The sequence below is a fragment of the Pseudophryne corroboree genome, chromosome 4 (genome assembly GCF_028390025.1).
Source record: "Pseudophryne corroboree isolate aPseCor3 chromosome 4, aPseCor3.hap2, whole genome shotgun sequence".
NCBI lineage: Eukaryota > Metazoa > Chordata > Amphibia > Anura > Myobatrachidae > Pseudophryne > Pseudophryne corroboree.
The window spans coordinates 61699481-61717134 of record NC_086447.1 but is presented as its reverse complement, the minus strand read 5'-3'; the positions used below and the strand labels follow the sequence as shown (position 1 = coordinate 61717134).

The following is a 17654-nucleotide window of genomic DNA, read 5'->3' as shown; positions in this document are numbered from 1 at the left end:
TTCCTGGGAAGAGGCTGCCTGCTGCAGTCTTTTTCCCCTTCCTCTGCCCCGGGGCAGATATGAGTGGCCTTTTGCCCGCTTGCCCTTATGGGGACGAAAGGATTGAGCCTGAAAAGACGGTGTCTTTTTCTGCTGAGAGGTGACCTGGGGTAAAAAGGTGGATTTCCCAGCCGTTGCCGTGGCCACCAGGTCCGATAGACCGACCCCAAATAACTCCTCCCCTTTATACGGCAATACTTCCATATGCCGTTTGGAATCCGCATCACCTGACCACTGTCGCATCCATAACCCTCTTCTGGCAGAAATGGACAGCGCACTTACTCTTGATGCCAGAGTGCAAATATCCCTCTGTGCATCTCACATATATAGAAATGCATCCTTCAAATGCTCTATAGTCAATAATATACTGTTCCTGTCCAGGGTATCAATATTTTCAGTCAGGGAATCCGACCAAGCCACCCCAGCACTGCACATCCAGGCTGAGGCGATTGCTGGTCTCAGTATAACACCAGTATGTGTGTATATACTTTTTAGGATATTTTCCAGCTTTCTATCAGCTGGCTCCTTGAGGGCGGCCGTATCCGGAGACGGTAACGCCACTTGTTTTGATAAGCGTGTGAGCGCCTTATCTACCCTAGGGGGTGTTTCCCAACGCGCCCTAACCTCTGGCGGGAAAGGGTATAATGCCAATAATTTTTTAGAAATTAGCAGTTTTTTATCGGGGGAAACCCACGCTTCATCACACACCTCATTTAATTCATCTGATTCAGGAAAAACTACGGGTAGTTTTTTCACACCCCACATAATACCCTTTTTTGTGGTACTTGTAGTATCAGAAATGTTCAAAACCTCCTTCATTGCCGTGATCATGTAACGTGTGGCCCTACTGGAAAATACGTTTGTTTCCTCACCGTCGACACTGGAGTCAGTGTCCGTGTCTGGGTCTGTGTCGACCATCTGAGGTAACGGGCGCTTTAGAGCCCCTGACGGTGTTTGAGACGCCTGGACAGGTATTAACTGTTTTTCCGGCTGTCTCATGTCGTCAACAGTCTTTTGTAAAGTGCTGACGCTATCACGTAATTCCTTCCATACGACCATCCAGTCAGGTGTCGACTCCCTAGGGGGTGACATCACTATTACAGGCAATTGCTCCGCCTCCATACCATTTTCCTCCTCATACATGTCGACACAACGTACCGACACACAGCACACACACAGGGAATGCTCTGATAGAGGACAGGACCCCACTAGCCCTTTGGGGAGACAGAGGGAGAGTTTGCCAGCACACACCAGAGCGCTATATATATACAGAGATAACCTTATATAAGTGTTTTTCCCTTATATAGCTGCTGTATTATTAATCTGCCAAATTTAGTGCCCCCCCTCTCTTGTTTTACCCTGTTTCTGTAGTGCAGGACTGCAGGGGAGAGTCAGGGAGCTTCCCTCCAACGGAGCTGTGAGGGAAAATGGCGCTTGTGTGCTGAGGAGATAGGCTCCGCCCCCTTCTCGGCGGCCTTTCTCCCGCTTTTTTAAGGAAAAACTGGCAGGGGTTAAATGCATCCATATAGCCCAGGAGCTATATGTGATGTATTTTTAGCCATCTAAGGTGTTTTTATTGCGTCTCAGGGCGCCCCCCCCCCAGCGCCCTGCACCCTCAGTGACCGGAGTGTGAAGTGTGCTGAGAGCAATGGCGCACAGCTGCGGTGCTGTGCGCTACCTTATTGAAGACAGGACGTCTTCTGCCGCCGATTTCCCGGACCTCTTCAGTCTTCTGGCTCTGTAAGGGGGCCGGCGGCGCGGCTCTGGGACCCATCCATGGCTGGGCCTGTGATCGTCCCTCTGGAGCTAATGTCCAGTAGCCTAAGAAGCCCAATCCACTCTGCACGCAGGTGAGTTCGCTTCTTCTCCCCTTAGTCCCTCGGTGCAGTGAGCCTGTTGCCAGCAGGTCTCACTGAAAATAAAAAACCTAAAACTAAACTTTTCACTAAGCAGCTCAGGAGAGCCACCTAGTGTGCACCCTTTTCGTTCGGGCACAAAAATCTAACTGAGGCTTGGAGGAGGGTCATAGGGGGAGGAGCCAGTGCACACCAGGTAGTCCTAAAGCTTTTACTTTTGTGCCCAGTCTCCAGCGGAGCCGCTATTCCCCATGGTCCTTACGGAGTCCCCAGCATCCACTTAGGACGTTAGAGAAATAATTTTTTCAAACAGTGGAACAAATAAACATCACCATTGGAACATCGCAACTTTGATTTCCCCAGTGGCTGCACATCTGTGTAGCCACAGGTACATACTGTGGGTCTGAGGCCTGAGGGGGGTACATTTACATTTCGCAAATGGCTGCTCCTCTGTGAAGCCGCCAGGTGGGGGGTCCTATTGTGCTCACCGATCGGCAGCACACAGGCACAGAGGAGAGGAGCCCAGGAAGCAGAGAGGCAGCTGCAGGAAGATTCTCTTCCTGCAGCCGCACTGTGGCCTTTCTGACTGGTCGCATCAGATGCGACCATGTCAAGGATAAAGTGGCGGTAGCGTGGACCCAGGCCTCTGCGTGGACCCTTCAAGAAGCCCGGGTACTTTGTACTTACTCCCCCTTCTCAGCGCCACTGACCAAGCCATGCAAGTGGTTAAAAGCCCTATTCAGAGTTTTAAGCAGCAGCAATGTTGGTGGAAAAAAAAGTGCTGCTCGTTCCTGGGCAGTGACTGGGCAGTGGCTAATATGGGTATGCAAACATGGGCCGCTCAGTGGGCATGTTTTGGAGTGTTGTGGGCGTGTCCATGAAAGCTGCACATTCCCAAATGCACAGCTGCAGACGTAGGAGGGCGTGGTCAGACGAAGGCACTGCACCTGCCATAGAGTTGCTGCAAAATTGAATGGTTCAACTGATGCTGGCATATAAGGACGTACCAATCTGTATTACAGTCAGCATGGGTGCTAAAAGTGGGTGTCTCAGTCCTTACACATTTGCATGCACAGATGAGAACTTTGTAGCGGCATTTGCATGAACCCCTAGACGGGCAACTGCCAATACATGATTTTGCATGCGACTCAGAATAAGACCCACAATCTGCAGACCATCACGACACCTGTATATGTGCCACAGTGCCATCCTGCCTGCCCATCTCACTTACAGGTGCACGCCCACTTCCCAGTCTTCCAAAAAGCCTTTACAGCTTCAGCCAACCATGGGAGCGAAGGCAGTTTGGGTCTGTCTGACTTGTGTCACTTTTATATCAAGCTATTTATTACATTACTCTAGAAATGTGACTTTGCCGCTGTCTTACATGGTGTAGTTTGTGAAGGTCCCTGTAAATGGGTGTAGTACGGCTGACCGGCGGTCTCCTGACCGCCGGTCAGCTTACCGACGCCGGGATCCCGGCAGCATACCGACGCCGGGATCCCGGCGGGGAGGGGCGAGTGCAGCAAGCCCCTTGCGGGCTCGGTGGCGACCTGCGGTCGCCACGGGTTCTATTCCCACTCTATGGGTGTCGTGGACACCCACTAGTGGAAATAGTCCCTGTTGGTCGGCATGCCGACCATCGGGACAGTGACCCGTCGGGCTGGTGGAGGAGGTCATGTGACTGTCGGTCAGCTGACCGGCGGTCACATGAATACCACCCCTGTAAATAGTTAGCTCATTAGGCTGCTGTCTATGCTACGTGTAGGAGGAATCCTGGAATACAGACACACGGGGTCCAGAGAACGGAGAAGAGGTCATAGGATACTACACTACCCTACTAGTGACTGCAGATAAGAATCACCTGCATTCTGCTACATGGGAGATAAAACAGAATCCATTGTATATGTATACCACATAGGGCATTATTTTATACTGGCGGTGATATAAAACCTGTGGTTTGGCAAATGTTGTGGAACCAAGAATGCCCTACCAGCAAGGGTGTAGCTACCATAGGTGCAGGGAGTGCAGCTGCTATGGGGCCCAGAGCTGAGAGGGGCCACCTTCCCTGTCACAGTTACATGTGTTATATACAGAGGTGTAGCTACCATAGGTGCAGGGAGTGCAGCTGCTATGGGGCCCAGAGCCAGTGCCGTAACTAGACATTTCAGCGCTGTGTGCAAGGAACAGCATCGGCGCCCCCCATCCCCTGGGTTGGCCTAGCCTTACAGGACAGAGTATGCAGTGGAAGGGCATCAGAAAACAAAAAACAACGTTTCTCGACACTCTGCATTGCGGCTCTTCTGCCACCTCCGAATTCCTGAGCAGGCCCGGGATGTATGACACTGCACCGTGCTGATTCTGGCTTGCAGAGGGTCCTTGCAGTTCCTATCTGGCAGCTGGCTCGACTCCTCCGTTCTGACTCCCACCGGAGTGCTCCTGTCGCCCTCTCTACAGGGTCCTCTGTAAGGGGTTCTTCAGGCCGAGTATTCACTGATGGGGTTCTTCCGCGGGTCCTCACGGGTCTTGAAGCCAGTGGGGGTTGTCCTCTGTGGTGCCTGCATGCCCTTGGGTCTCCACTGCCAGGTCTTCTGTGGCCACAAGAAAAAAGGGGACTCCACCACCATTTTGTTCCCCTCTGCCACGGCTCCTAAGCCGCTTGATCCTTCCCGCAGTCTCCTCCTGTATGACTTTCTCCCGCGCAGGCACTCCCGAGGACACTCCAGAAGCAGATAGGGGTCTTCTCCAGCTTAGATGCAGTTAGCTCCTGGGTCCTCAGCGCTGCTGCCACTCCAACGCGCCGGCTGTAATCTGGAAAGTGCAGACTCCACTCACTGGCTCCCAAACTCCCACTGCTGGTGGTTCCTTTCTGCTTGGGTGGCGGTTAGGGACGGTAGCTCCATGGATGCTCTGATCCTCTTGAGGTGAGCACGACCTTCGCATGGTCCTGGCACCACTTCTTCTTCCACCTACGATCTTGGCAGTGCTGTCTTCAGCAAACAGCGCTGCAACACAAATAGGGCTGCCAATCGGGGTCAATGTGCACAATGCACCCTCAGCTAAAGTGCGTTATGTGCAAAGCACACTTCGCACACACATAGTTATGACCCTGGTGTGGTGTAGCCTTAGACAGTATAAATGTGTGTGTGTGTTCAGGTGATGGAAAAGCACCAATATCTACTACTGTCACTGTGCCATTACCGCAGAGCGAAGACGGCTGCTCTCACCCAAACAGAGCCAGCACTAACCAGTTTGATGCCCTAGGCAAGATTTTGGCTGGTGCATCGACGCTAGTTCTGCATCTGACCCGGCACCCTTCACCCAGCAATACAGATCACAGCAGCAGCCAGCAACACCCATTACCTCTCGGAAAGGGGGAAGAGAGTGATAGAGAAACCGCAGGGTGAAAAAATGAGAAAGAGAGTGGGGGGAGAGAAAGAGAGGGGGTAGAAAGAGAGAGACAGACAGACAGCAGAGTAGAGAAAGCAGGGTGAGAGAGAGGAAAGAGGGAGAGAGAGGAGGAGAGAGATCAAAAGAGGGGCTGTGAGAGAGGGTTAAGAGAGAGGGGAGAGGGGGAGCAGGGTGTAAGAGAGAGAGAGAAGAGGGAAAGAGAGAGAGAAAGAAAGAGAGAAAAAGGTGAGACGGGGCGAGAGAAAGGGTTGGGAGAGGGGGTGGGGGAAGAGAGAGCAGGGCAGAGAGAGAGAGAGAGATAAGGCGTGAGAGAAAGAAAGCATGAAAGAAAGAACAAAAGAAAGGGAGGAAGAAGGTTGAGAGGGGGTGAGAGAGAGGGAGCTGGGGGAGATAGGCGGGGGAGACAGAAGAAAGAAAGAAAGAAAGAAAGAAAGAAAGAAAGAAAGAAAGAAAGAAAGAAAGAAAGAAAGAAAGAAAGAAAGAAAGAAAGAAAGAAGGCGGGGGAGATAGGCGGGGGAGACAGAAGAAAGAAAGAAAGAAAGAAAGAAAGAAAGAAAGAAAGAAAGAAAGAAAGAGGTGAGACAGGCGGGGTCTGAGAAAGGGGTCAGGTGGAAGAGAGAGAGAGAACAGGGGAAAAAGAGAGAAGAAAGAAAGAAAGAAAGAAAGAAAGAAAGAAAGAAAGAAAGAAAGAAAGAAAGAAAGAAAGAAAGAAAGAAAGAAAGAAAGAAAGAAAGAAAGAAAGAAAGAAAGAAGGGGGTGAGAGGGTTAAGAGAGAGAGATACAATGGGCAGGGAGTGTGAGAGAGGGAGGGGCAAAAAAGAAAGGTGAGACAGAGTGGGGGTGAGAGTGAAAGAGAGGGGAGAGAGAGAGAGTGAGATAGCAGGGAAGAGAAAGCAGTGTGAGAGTAGAGAGAGAGAGGCACGAGGGATGGAGAGAAAGACAGAGAGGAGGAGAGAGAGAAAAAAGAAACAGAGAGGGGTAGTGAAAGAGAGGGTTGATAGAGTGGGGGAGCAGAGTGAGGGAGAGGGAGATAATAGAGGGAAAGAGAACGAAGAAGATAGTGCAAAAGAAAGAGAGAGAGATGGGGAGAAAGGGTTCGAGAGAGAGAAATAAAGAAAGAGAAGTGAGACAGAGTTAGAGAGTTGGGAGAGAGAGAGAGAAAATAAGATTTTACTTACCGATAAATCTATTTCTCATAGTCCGTAGTGGATGCTGGGGACTCCGTCAGGACCATGGGGAATAGCGGCTCCGCAGGAGACAGGGCACAAAAGCAAGCTTTTAGGATCACATGGTGTGTACTGGCTCCTCCCCCTATGACCCTCCTCCAAGCCTCAGTTAGGTACTGTGCCCGGACGAGCGTACACAATAAGGAAGGATCTTGAATCCCGGGTAAGACTCATACCAGCCACACCAATCACACCGTACAACTTGTGATTTGAACCCAGTTAACAGTATGATAACAATGAAGTAGCCTCTAAAAAAGATGGCTCACAACAATAATAACCCGATTTTTTTGTAACAATAACTATGTACAAGTAATGCAGACAATCCGCACTTGGGATGGGCGCCCAGCATCCACTACGGACTATGAGAAATAGATTTATCGGTAAGTAAAATCTTATTTTCTCTAACGTCCTAGTGGATGCTGGGGACTCCGTCAGGACCATGGGGATTATACCAAAGCTCCCAAACGGGCGGGAGAGTGCGGATGACTCTGCAGCACCGAATGAGAGAACTCCAGGTCCTCCTCAGCCAGGGTATCAAATTTGTAGAATTTAGCAAACGTGTTTGCCCCTGACCAAGTAGCTGCTCGGCAAAGTTGTAAAGCCGAGACCCCTCGGGCAGCCGCCCAAGATGAGCCCACCTTCCTTGTGGAATGGGCATTTACATATTTTGGCTGTGGCAGGCCTGCCACAGAATGTGCAAGCTGAATTGTACTACAAATCCAACGAGCAATAGTCTGCTTAGAAGCAGGAGCACCCAGCTTTTTGGGTGCCTACAATATAAACAGCAAGTCAGACTTTCTGACTCCAGCCGTCCTGGAATTATATATATATATATATTTTCAGGGCCCTGACAACGTCTAGCAACTTGGAGTCCTCCAAGTCCCTAGTAGCCGCAGGCACCACAATAGGTTGTTTCAGGTGAAACGCTGACACCACCTTAGGAAGAAACTGGGGACGAGTCCGCAGTTCTGCCCTGTCCGAATGGAAAATCAAATATGGGCTTTTGTAAGACAAAGCCGCCAATTTTGACAATCGCCTGGCCGAGGCCAGGGCCAACAGCATGGTCACTTTCCATGTGAGATATTTCAAATCCACAGATTTGAGTGGTTCAAACCAATATGATTTGAGGAATCCCAACACTACGTTGAGATCCCACGGTGCCACTGGAGGCACACAAGGGCTGTATATGCAATACTCCCTTGACAAACGTCTGGACTTCAGGAACTGAAGCCAATTCTTTCTGGAAGAAAATCTATAGGGCCGAAACTTGAACCTTAATGGATCCCAATTTGAGGCTCATAGACACTCCTGTTTGCAGGAAGTGCAGAAATCGACCTAGTTGAATCTTTTTTTTGGGGGGGCCTTCCTGGCCTCACCCACGCAACATATTTTTACCACATGTGGTGATAACGTTGTGCGGTCACCTCCTTCCTGGCTTTGACCAGGGTAGGTATGACCTCTTCCGGAATGCCTTTTCCCTTAGGATCCGGCGTTCAAACCGCCATGCCGTCAAACGCAGTCGCGGTAAGTCTTGGAACAGACAAGGTCCCTGCTGGAGCAGGTCCTTTCTTAAAGGCCGATGCCACGGTTCCTCTTGGAACAGACATGGTACTTGCTGAAAGCAAATCCCTTCTTAGCTCCCGAGGCCATTAGTCCTCTGTGAGCATCTCTCGAAGTTCCGGTTACCAAGTCCCTCTTGGCCAATCCGGAGCCACGAGTATAGTTCTTACTCCTCTATGTCTTATAATTCTCAATACCTTGGTTATGAGAAGCAGAGGAGGGAACACATACACCGACTGTTACACCCACGGTGTTACCAGGACGTCCACAGCTATCGCCTGAAGGTCTCGTGACCTGGCGCAATACCTGTCCCATTTTTTGTTCGGGCGGGACGCCATCATGTCCACCTTTGGTCTTTCCCAACGGTTCACAATCATGCGGAAAACTTCCCGATGAAGTTCCCACTCTCCCGGGTGGAGGTCGTGCCTGCTGAGGAAGTCTGCTTCCCAGTCGTCCACTCCCGGAATGAACACTGCTGACAGTGCTATCACATGATTTTCCGCCTAGCGAAAAATCCTTGCAGTTTTGCCACTGCCCTCTTGCTTCTTGTGCCGCCCTTTCTGTTTACGTGGGCGACTGCCGTGATGTTATCCCACTGGATCAATACCGGCTGACCTTGAAGCAGAGGTCTTGCTAAGCTTAGAGCATTATAAATTTGCTCTTAGCTCCAGTATATTTATGTGGAGAGAATTCTCCAGACTTGATCACACTCCTTGTGTGACTGCTCCCCATCCTCTCAGGCTGGCCTCCGTGGTCACGAGCATCCAATCCTGAATGCCGAATCTGCGGCCCTCTAGAAGATGAGCACTCTGTAATCACCACAGGAGAGACACCCTTGTCCTTGGATATAGGGTTATCCGCTGATGCATCTGAAGATGCGATCCGGACCATTTGTCCAGCAGATCCCACTGAAGAGTTCTTGCGTGAAATCTGCCGAATGGAAGCGCTTCGTAATAAGCCACCATTTTTACCAGGACTCTTGTGCAATGATGCACTGACACTTTTCCTGGTTTTAGGAGGATCCCGATTAGCTCGGATAACTCCCTGGCTTTCTCCTCTGGGAGAAACACCTTTTCCTGGACTGTGTCCAGAATCATCCCTAGGACCAGCAGACGTGTCGTCGGAACAACTGCGGTTTTGGAATATTTAGAATCCACCCGTGCTGTCGTAGAACTACTTGAGATAGTGCTACTCCGACCTCCAACTGTTCTCTGGACCTTGTTCTTATCAGGAGGTCGTCCATTTTCTTTGAAGACGAATCCTCCTTTCGGTCATTACCTTGGTAAGGACCCGGGGTGCCTTGGACAATCCAACGGCATCGTCTTGAAACTGATAGTGACAGTTCTGTACCACGAACCTGAGGTACCCTTGGTGAGAAAAGGCAAATTTTGGGACATGGAGGTAAGCATCCCTGATGTCCCGGGACACCATATAGTCCCCTTGTTCTTTGCTATCACTGCTCTGAGTGACTCCATCTGGATTTGAACCCTTGTAAGTGTTCAAATTTTTCAGATTTAGAATAGGTCTCACCTAGCCTTCAGTACCACCATATAGTGTGGAGTAATACCCCTTTCCTTGTTGTCGGAGGGGTAATTTTATTATCACCTGCTGGGAATACAGCTTGTGAATTGTTTTCAATACTGCCTCCCTGTCGGAGGGAGACATTGGTACAGCAGACTACAGGAACCTGCGAGGGGGGAAACCTCTCGACATTCCAATCTGTACCCCTTGGATACTACTTGTAGGATCCAGGGGTCCTGTACGGTCCCAGCGTCATGCTGAGAACTTGGTAGAAGCGGTGGAGGGCTTCTGTTCCTGGGAATGGGCTGCCTGCTGCAGTCTTCTTCCCTTTCCTCTATCCCTGGGCAGATATGACTCTTATAGGGACGAAAGGACTGAGGCTGAAAAGACGGTATCTTTTTCTGCAGAGATGTGACTTAGGGTAAAAAACGGTGGATTTTCCAGCAGTTGCCCTGGCCACCAGGTCCCATGGACCGACCCCAAATAACTCCTCCCCTTTATACGGCAATACATCTTTGTGCCGTTTGGAATCTGCATCACCTGACCACTGTCGTGTCCATAAACATCTTCTTGCAGATATGGACATCGCATTTACTCTTGATGCCAGAGTGCAAATATCCCTCTGCGCATCTCGCATATATAGAAATGCATCCTTTAAATGCTCTATAGTCAATAAAATACTGTCCCTGTCAAAGGTATCAATATTTTTAGTCAGGGAATCCGACCAAGCCACCTCAGCTCTGCACATCCAGGCTGAGGCGATCGCTGGTCGCAGTATAACACCAGCATGTGTGTGTATACTTTTTAGGATATTTTTCAGCCTCCTATCAGCTGGCTCCTTAAGTACGGCCCTATCCGTAGATGGTACCGCTACTTGTTCTGATAAGCGTGTGAGCGCCTTATCCACCCTGAGGGGTGTTTCCCACCGCGCCTTAACTTCTGGCGGGAAAGGGTATACCGCCAATAATTTTCTATCGGGGGAAACCCACGCATCATCACACACTTCATTTAATTTATCTGATTCAGGAAAAACTACAGGTAGTTTTTTCACCTCACACATAATACCCTTTTTTGTGGTACTTGGAGTATCAGAAATATGTAACACCTCCTTCATTGCCCTTAACGTGTGGCCCTAAAAGAAAATACGTTTGTTTCTTCACCGTCGACACTGAAATCAGTGTCCGTGTCTGGGTCTGTGTCGACCGACTGAGGTAAATGGGCATTTTACAGCCCCTGACGGTGTTTGAGACGCCTGGACAGATACTAATTTGTTCGCCGGCCCTCTCATGTCGTCAACCGGCTTGCAGCGTGTTGACATTGTCACGTAATTTCCATAAATAAGCCATCCATTCCGGTGTCGACTCCCTAGAGAGTGACATCACCATTACAGGCAATTTGCTCCGCCTCCTCACCAATATTTTCCTCATACATGTCGACACACACGTACCGACATACAGCACACACATAGGGAATGCTCTGATAGAGGACAGGACCCACTAGCCCTTTGGGGAGACAGAGGGAGAGTTTGCCAGCACACACCAAAACGCTATAATTATCCAGGGACAACCTTTATGTAAGTGTTCCTCCCTTATAGCATTTTAATATATATACATATCGCCAAATCAGTGCCCCCCCTCTCTGTTTTAACCCTGTTTCTGTAGTGCAGTGCAGGGGAGAGCATGGGAGCCTTCCCACCAGCCTTTCTGTGAGGGAAAATGGCGCTGTGTGCTGAGGAGAATAGGCCCCGCCCCCTTTTCGGCGGGCTTCTTCTCCGGAGTTTTAGATATCTGGCAGGGGTTAAATACATCCATATAGCCTCAAGGGCTATATGTGATGTATTTTTCGCCATACAGGTATTATACATTGCTGCCCAGGGCGCCCCCCTCCAGCGCCCTGCACCCTCCGTGACCGCTGTGAAGTGTGCTGACAACAATGGCGCACAGCTGCAGTGCTGTGCGCTACCTGATGAAGACTGAGAGTCTTCTGCCGCCTGGTTCCGGACCTCTTCATCTTCAGCGTCTGCAAGGGGGGTCGGCGGCGCGGCTCCGGGACGAACCCCAGGGCGAGCCCTGTGTTCCGACTCCCTCTGGAGCTATGTCCAGTAGCCTAAGAATCCAATCCATCCTGCACGCAGGTGAGTTGAAAATCTCTCCCCTAAGTCCCTCGATGCAGTGAGCCTGTTGCCAGCAGGACTCACTGAAAATAAAGAACCTAAAAACTTTTTCTAAGTAACTCTTTAAGAGAGCCACCTAGATTGCACCCTTCTCGGCCGGGCACAAAAACCTAACTGAGGCTTGGAGGAGGGTCATAGGGGGAGGAGCCAGTACACACCATGTGATCCTAAAAGCTTGCTTTTGTGCCCTGTCTCCTGCGGAGCCGCTATTCCCCATGGTCCTGACAGAGTCCCCAGCATCCACTAGGACGTTAGAGAAAAAGAGGTGAGACAGAGGGAGAATGAGAGATAAGGTTCAGTGAGAGGGGGTGAGAGAGAGGGCTAAAAGAGGGAAAGGGGGGGCAAGAGAAAGAGCAGGGAGACAGTGTGGGGGTGAGAGAGAGAGACCACTAGAGAGAAAGGAGGAGAGAGGTGAAAAAGAGGAGTGAGAGAGAGAGGGGGTCAGGGTAGAGTGAGAGGGGGGATACATGTGGCACTGTGTACCTCGCCCTGTCCCCCTACCCCCGATACAAGTGTCACTGTGTGTCGTTGTCCCCTTAAGTACAAGCGGCACTGTGTACCTCGGGCAGCGGCGGGTCCCCCTTATCATCAGTGTCAGTAGCAACGGGTCCTCCTTTCAGCGCCGGCAGCAGCAGGTCCGCTCTCCTGGTTTTTGTGGGATCATGACGTTGGACAACAGCGGTGGAGAGAGGAAGACAAGGTGAGAGGAGGGGCTGGATTGGCAGGACCGCCTCCTCCTGCTAGTACTGCGCTGACAGTGCTGCTGCATGCCCCTTCACTGCACCACACTGCCGCAGGTCCCTGTTTAAAGAAAAAAAAGAAGTGGCAGAAACAACGTTCCCGTGTGCCTCCAGTCACCACACACACACAGCCTGTTCCCCCCATTAAAAACATACACACACACAGCCTGGCGTCTCCAATCACTATACACACTCACACACACAGCCTGTTACCCCTCAGTCACCACACACACACACATAGCCTGTCCCTTACAGTCACCACACACACACGCAGCCTGTTACCGCCCCAGTCACCACACACACACACACACACACACACACACAGCCTGTCCCTTACAGTCACCACACACACGCACAGCCTGTTACTCCCCCAGTCACCACACACACACACACACACACACACACACAGCCTGTCCCTTACAGTCACCACACACACGCACAGCCTGTTACTCCCCCAGTCACCACACACACACACACAGCCTGTCCCTTACAGTCACCACACACACGCACAGCCTGTTACTCCCCCAGTCACCACACACACACACACACAGCCTGTCCCTTACAGTCACCACACACACGCACAGCCTGTTACTCCCCCAGTCACCACACACACACACACACACAGCCTGTCCCTTACAGTCACCACACACACACGCAGCCTGTTACCGCCCCAGTCACCACACACACACACACACAACCTGTCCCTTACAGTCACCACACACACGCACAGCCTGTTACTCCCCCAGTCACCACACACACACAGCCTGTCCCTTACAGTCACCACACACACGCACAGCCTGTTACTCCCCCAGTCACCACACACACACACACACACAGCCTGTCCCTTACAGTCACCACACACACGCACAGCCTGTTACTCCCCCAGTCACCACACACACACACACACACACAGCCTGTCCCTTACAGTCACCACACACACGCACAGCCTGTTACTCCCCCAGTCACCACACACACACAGCCTGTCCCTTACAGTCACCACACACACACACAGCCTGTCCCTTACAGTCACCACACACACACACACACAGCCTGTCCCTTACAGTCACCACACACATAACCTGTTACCGCAGTCACCGCACACACACAGCCTGTTCCTCCCATTAAAACATACACACACACAGCCTGGCGTCTCCAATCAACACACACACACAGCCTGTTACCCCTCAGTCACCACACAGACACAGCCTGTTACCCCCCAACCCCCCCAGTCACCACACACACACACACACACACACACACACACACGCAGCCTGTCCCTTACAGTCACCACACACACACACAGCCTGTCACCCCCCCAGTCAGTACACACACAGCCTGTCCCCTACAGTCACCACACACACACACACACAGTTTGTTACCCCCTGGCACCATACACACACGCACAGCCGGTTACCCCCTCCCCCCCCCCAGTCACTGACTACACACACACAGCCTGTTACCACACATACACACGCACAGCCTGTTACCCCCATCCCCCCCCCAGTCACTGACTACACACACACACAGCCTGTTACCACACATACACACGCACAGCCTGTTACCCCCTTCCCCCCCAGTCACTGACTACACACACACAGCCTGTTACCACACATACACACCCACAGCCTGTTACCCCCTCCCCCCCCCAGTCACTGACTACACACACACAGCCTGTTACCACACATACACACGCACAGCCTGTTACCCCCTCCCCCCCCCCAGTCACTGACTACACACACACAGCCTGCTACCACACACACACAGTCTGTCCCCTATAGTCAACACATGCACACACACGGTACCTCCAGGTCCCACATAGGTAGCAGGCAGGGCTGGGCCACACACAAACAACCACAGAGGCCCCAGGCAAAGTCGGAGGCGGGGCCTAATCGCGGACCTCCGTGGCCACGCCCCTTTCAAAACCACAAAACATTAGCATACAGCAGGGGCACCTGGGCTGGAGGCGGAGACTGATCTGTCTCTGGGAGATGAGGAGGCATTGGAGTCACGATCTGCTGCCCAGCACCAGCGGGCTCTACTCCCAAACTCTGCTTCTGTGGTGCTGGCTGCCTCTGAGCACCGGCGGCCTGGGTGCAGACCGAGGAGGGGAGGGAGCAGATATTTGCTGCTGCCTGGAGGCGGGGTTATGACACTTTACAGTGAAGCCTGCGGCTGTGTGCCGCACAAGCCACGCCCACCACGGTGTCCGCACTGTTGAACAGCTTTGCATCTGCCAGGGCGGCTAGTCGGGAGCACACAGCGCACAATGCGCTCCCACCGCAAGTGCGCTGTGTGCCGGGCACACTGAGCACACACCTAGTTACAGCACTGCCCAGAGCTGAGAGGGGCCACCTTCCCTATCACAGTTACATGTGTTATATACAGGGTGTAGCTACCATAGGTGCAGGGAGGGTAGCTCCTATGGGGCCCAGAGCTGAGAGGGGCCACCTTCCCTGTAACAGTTACATGTGTTATATACAGGGCGTAGCTACCATAGGTGCAGGGAGTGCAGCTGCTATGGGGCCCAGAGCTGAGAGGGGCCACCTTCCCTGTCACAGTTACATGTGTTATATACAGGGTGTAGCTACCATAGGTGCAGGGAGAACAGCTGCTATGGGGACCAGAGCGGAGAGGGGCCACCTTCCCTGTCACAGTTACATGTGTTATATACAGGGGTGTAGCTACCATAGGTGCAGGGAGTGCAGCTGCTATGGGGCCCAGAGCTGAGAGGGGCCACCTTCCCTGTCACAGTTACATGTGTTATATACAGGGTGTAGCTACCATAGGTGCAGGGAGTGCAGCTGCTATGGGGCCCAGAGCTGAGAGAGGCCTACCTTCCCTGTCACAGTTACATGTGTTATATACAGGGTGTAGCTACCATAGGTGCAGGGAGTGCAGCTGCTATGAGGCCAGAGCTGAGAGGGGCCACCTTCCCTGTCACAGTTACATGTGTTATATACAGGGTGTAGCTACCATAGGTGCAGGGAGTGCAGCTGCTATGAGGCCAGAGCTGAGAGGGGCCACCTTCCCTGTCACAGTTACATGAGTTATATACAGGGGTGTAGCTACCATAGGTGCAGGGAGTGCAGCTGCTATGGGGCCCAGAGCTGAGAGGGGCCACCATCCCTCTCCCAGTTACATGTGTTATATACAGAGGTATAGCTACCATAGGTGCAGGGAGTGCAGCTGCTATGGGGCCCAGAGCTGAGAGGGGCCACCTTCCCTGTCACAGTTACATGTGTTATATACAGGGTGTAGCTACCATAGGTGCAGGGAGTGCAGCTGCTATGGGGCCCAGAGATGAGAGGGGCCACCTTCCCTGTCACAGTTACATGTGTTATATACTGGGCGTAGCTACCAAAGGTGCAGGCAGTGCAGCTGCTATGGGGCCTAGAGCTGAGAGGGGCAACCTTCCCTGTCACAGTTACATGTGTTATATACAGGGTGTAGCTCAGTGGCGTAACTAGAAATTTCTCTGACGTCCTAGTGGATGCTGGGGACTCCGTCAGGACCATGGGGAATAGCGGCTCCGCAGGAGACAGGGCACAAAATTTAAAAGTTTGACCACTAGGTGGTGTGTACTGGCTCCTCCCCCTATGACCCTCCTCCAAGCCTCAGTTAGGTTTTTGTGCCCGTCCGAGCAGGGTGCAATCTAGGTGGCTCTCATAAAGAGCTGCTTAGAGTAAAAGTTTTGATAGTTTTATTATTTTCAGTGAATCCTGCTGGCAACAGGCTCACTGCAACGAGGGACCTAGGGGAGAAGAAGTGAACTCACCTGCGTGCAGGATGGATTTGCTTCTTAGGCTACTGGACACTAGCTCCAGAGGGACGATCACAGGTACAGCCTGGATGGGTCACCGGAGCCGCGCCGCCGACCCCCTTGCAGATGCCGAAGTAAGAAGAGGTCCAGAAACCGGCGGCTGAAGGCTTTTCAGTCTTCATGAGGTAGCGCACAGCACTGCAGCTGTGCGCCATTGCGCTCAGGCACACTTCACACCGGCGGTCACTGAGGGTGCAGGGCGCTGGGGGGGGGCGCCCCGGGCAGCAATGTTAATACCTTTCTGGCTAAAAAGAATACATCACATATAGTCCATGAGGCTATATGGATGTATTTCACCCCTGCCAGGTCTCAGAAAAACCGGGAGAAGAGCCCGCCGGAATAGGGGGCGGGGCCTATCTCCTCAGCACACAGCGCCATTTTCCTACACAGCTCCGCTGCTAGGAAGGCTCCCAGGCTCTCCCCTGCACTGCACTACAGAAACAGGGTAAAAAACAGAGAGGGGGGGCATTTTTTGGCGATATTATATATATTTAAGCAGCTATAAGGAAACAACACTTATATAAGGTTGTTCCTATATAATTATAGCGCTTTGGTGTGTGCTGGCAAACTCTCCCTCTGTCTCCCCAAAGGGCTAGTGGGGTCCTGTCTTCTATCAGAGCATTCCCTGTGTGTCTGCTGTGTGTCGGTACGTGTGTGTCGACATGTATGAGGACGATGTTGGTGTGGAGGTGGAGCAATTGCCGGTAATGGTGATGTCACCCCCTAGGGAGTCGACACCGGAATGGATGGCTTTGTTTATGGAATTACGTGATAATGTCAGCACGCTGCAAAAGTCGGTTGACGACATGAGACGACCGGCAAACCAGTTAGTACCTGTACAGGCGTCTCAAACACCGGCTGTAAAACGCCCTTTGCCTCAGTCGGTCGACACAGACCCAGGCACGGACACCGAATCTAGTGTCGACGGTGAAGAAACGAACGTATTTTCCAGTAGGGCCACACGTTATATGATCACGGCAATGAAGGAGGCTTTGCATATCTCTGATACTGCAAGTACCACAAAAAGGGGTATTATGTGGGGTCTGAAAAAACTACCTGTAGTTTTTCCTGAATCAGAGGAATTGAATGACGTGTGTGATGAAGCGTGGGTTACCCCTGATAAAAAACTGCTAATTTCAAAGAAATTATTGGCGTTATACCCTTTCCCGCCAGAGGTTAGGGCGCGCTGGGAAACACCCCCTAGGGTGGACAAGGCGCTCACACGTTTATCCAAACAAGTGGCGTTACCGTCTCCTGATACGGCCGCCCTCAAGGATCCAGCTGATAGGAGGCTGGAAAATACTCTAAAAA

General features: G+C 51.8%; 1 protein-coding gene across 2 annotated transcripts in view; it reads right to left on the bottom strand.

Moving 5' to 3' along the window:
* The window catches only part of BLK (BLK proto-oncogene, Src family tyrosine kinase), a 111928-nt gene extending 97333 nt beyond the window's left edge, over positions 1 to 14595 (bottom strand). Inside the window, exons 1-2 of one of the 2 annotated variants that reach the window (XM_063915097.1) lie at positions 14476 to 14595; positions 12344 to 12584 (exon numbers count right to left, since the gene is read on the bottom strand). In XM_063915097.1, coding sequence (XP_063771167.1) covers positions 12344 to 12372 — 29 coding nt within the window. In that variant the 5' untranslated portion in view covers positions 12373 to 12584; positions 14476 to 14595. Of the gene's footprint in view, positions 1 to 12343; positions 12585 to 14325; positions 14427 to 14475 lie in introns of those variants that run through there. The other variant, XM_063915096.1, reaches the window with a different exon arrangement.
* Between the last annotated feature and the right edge of the window lie 3059 nt (positions 14596 to 17654).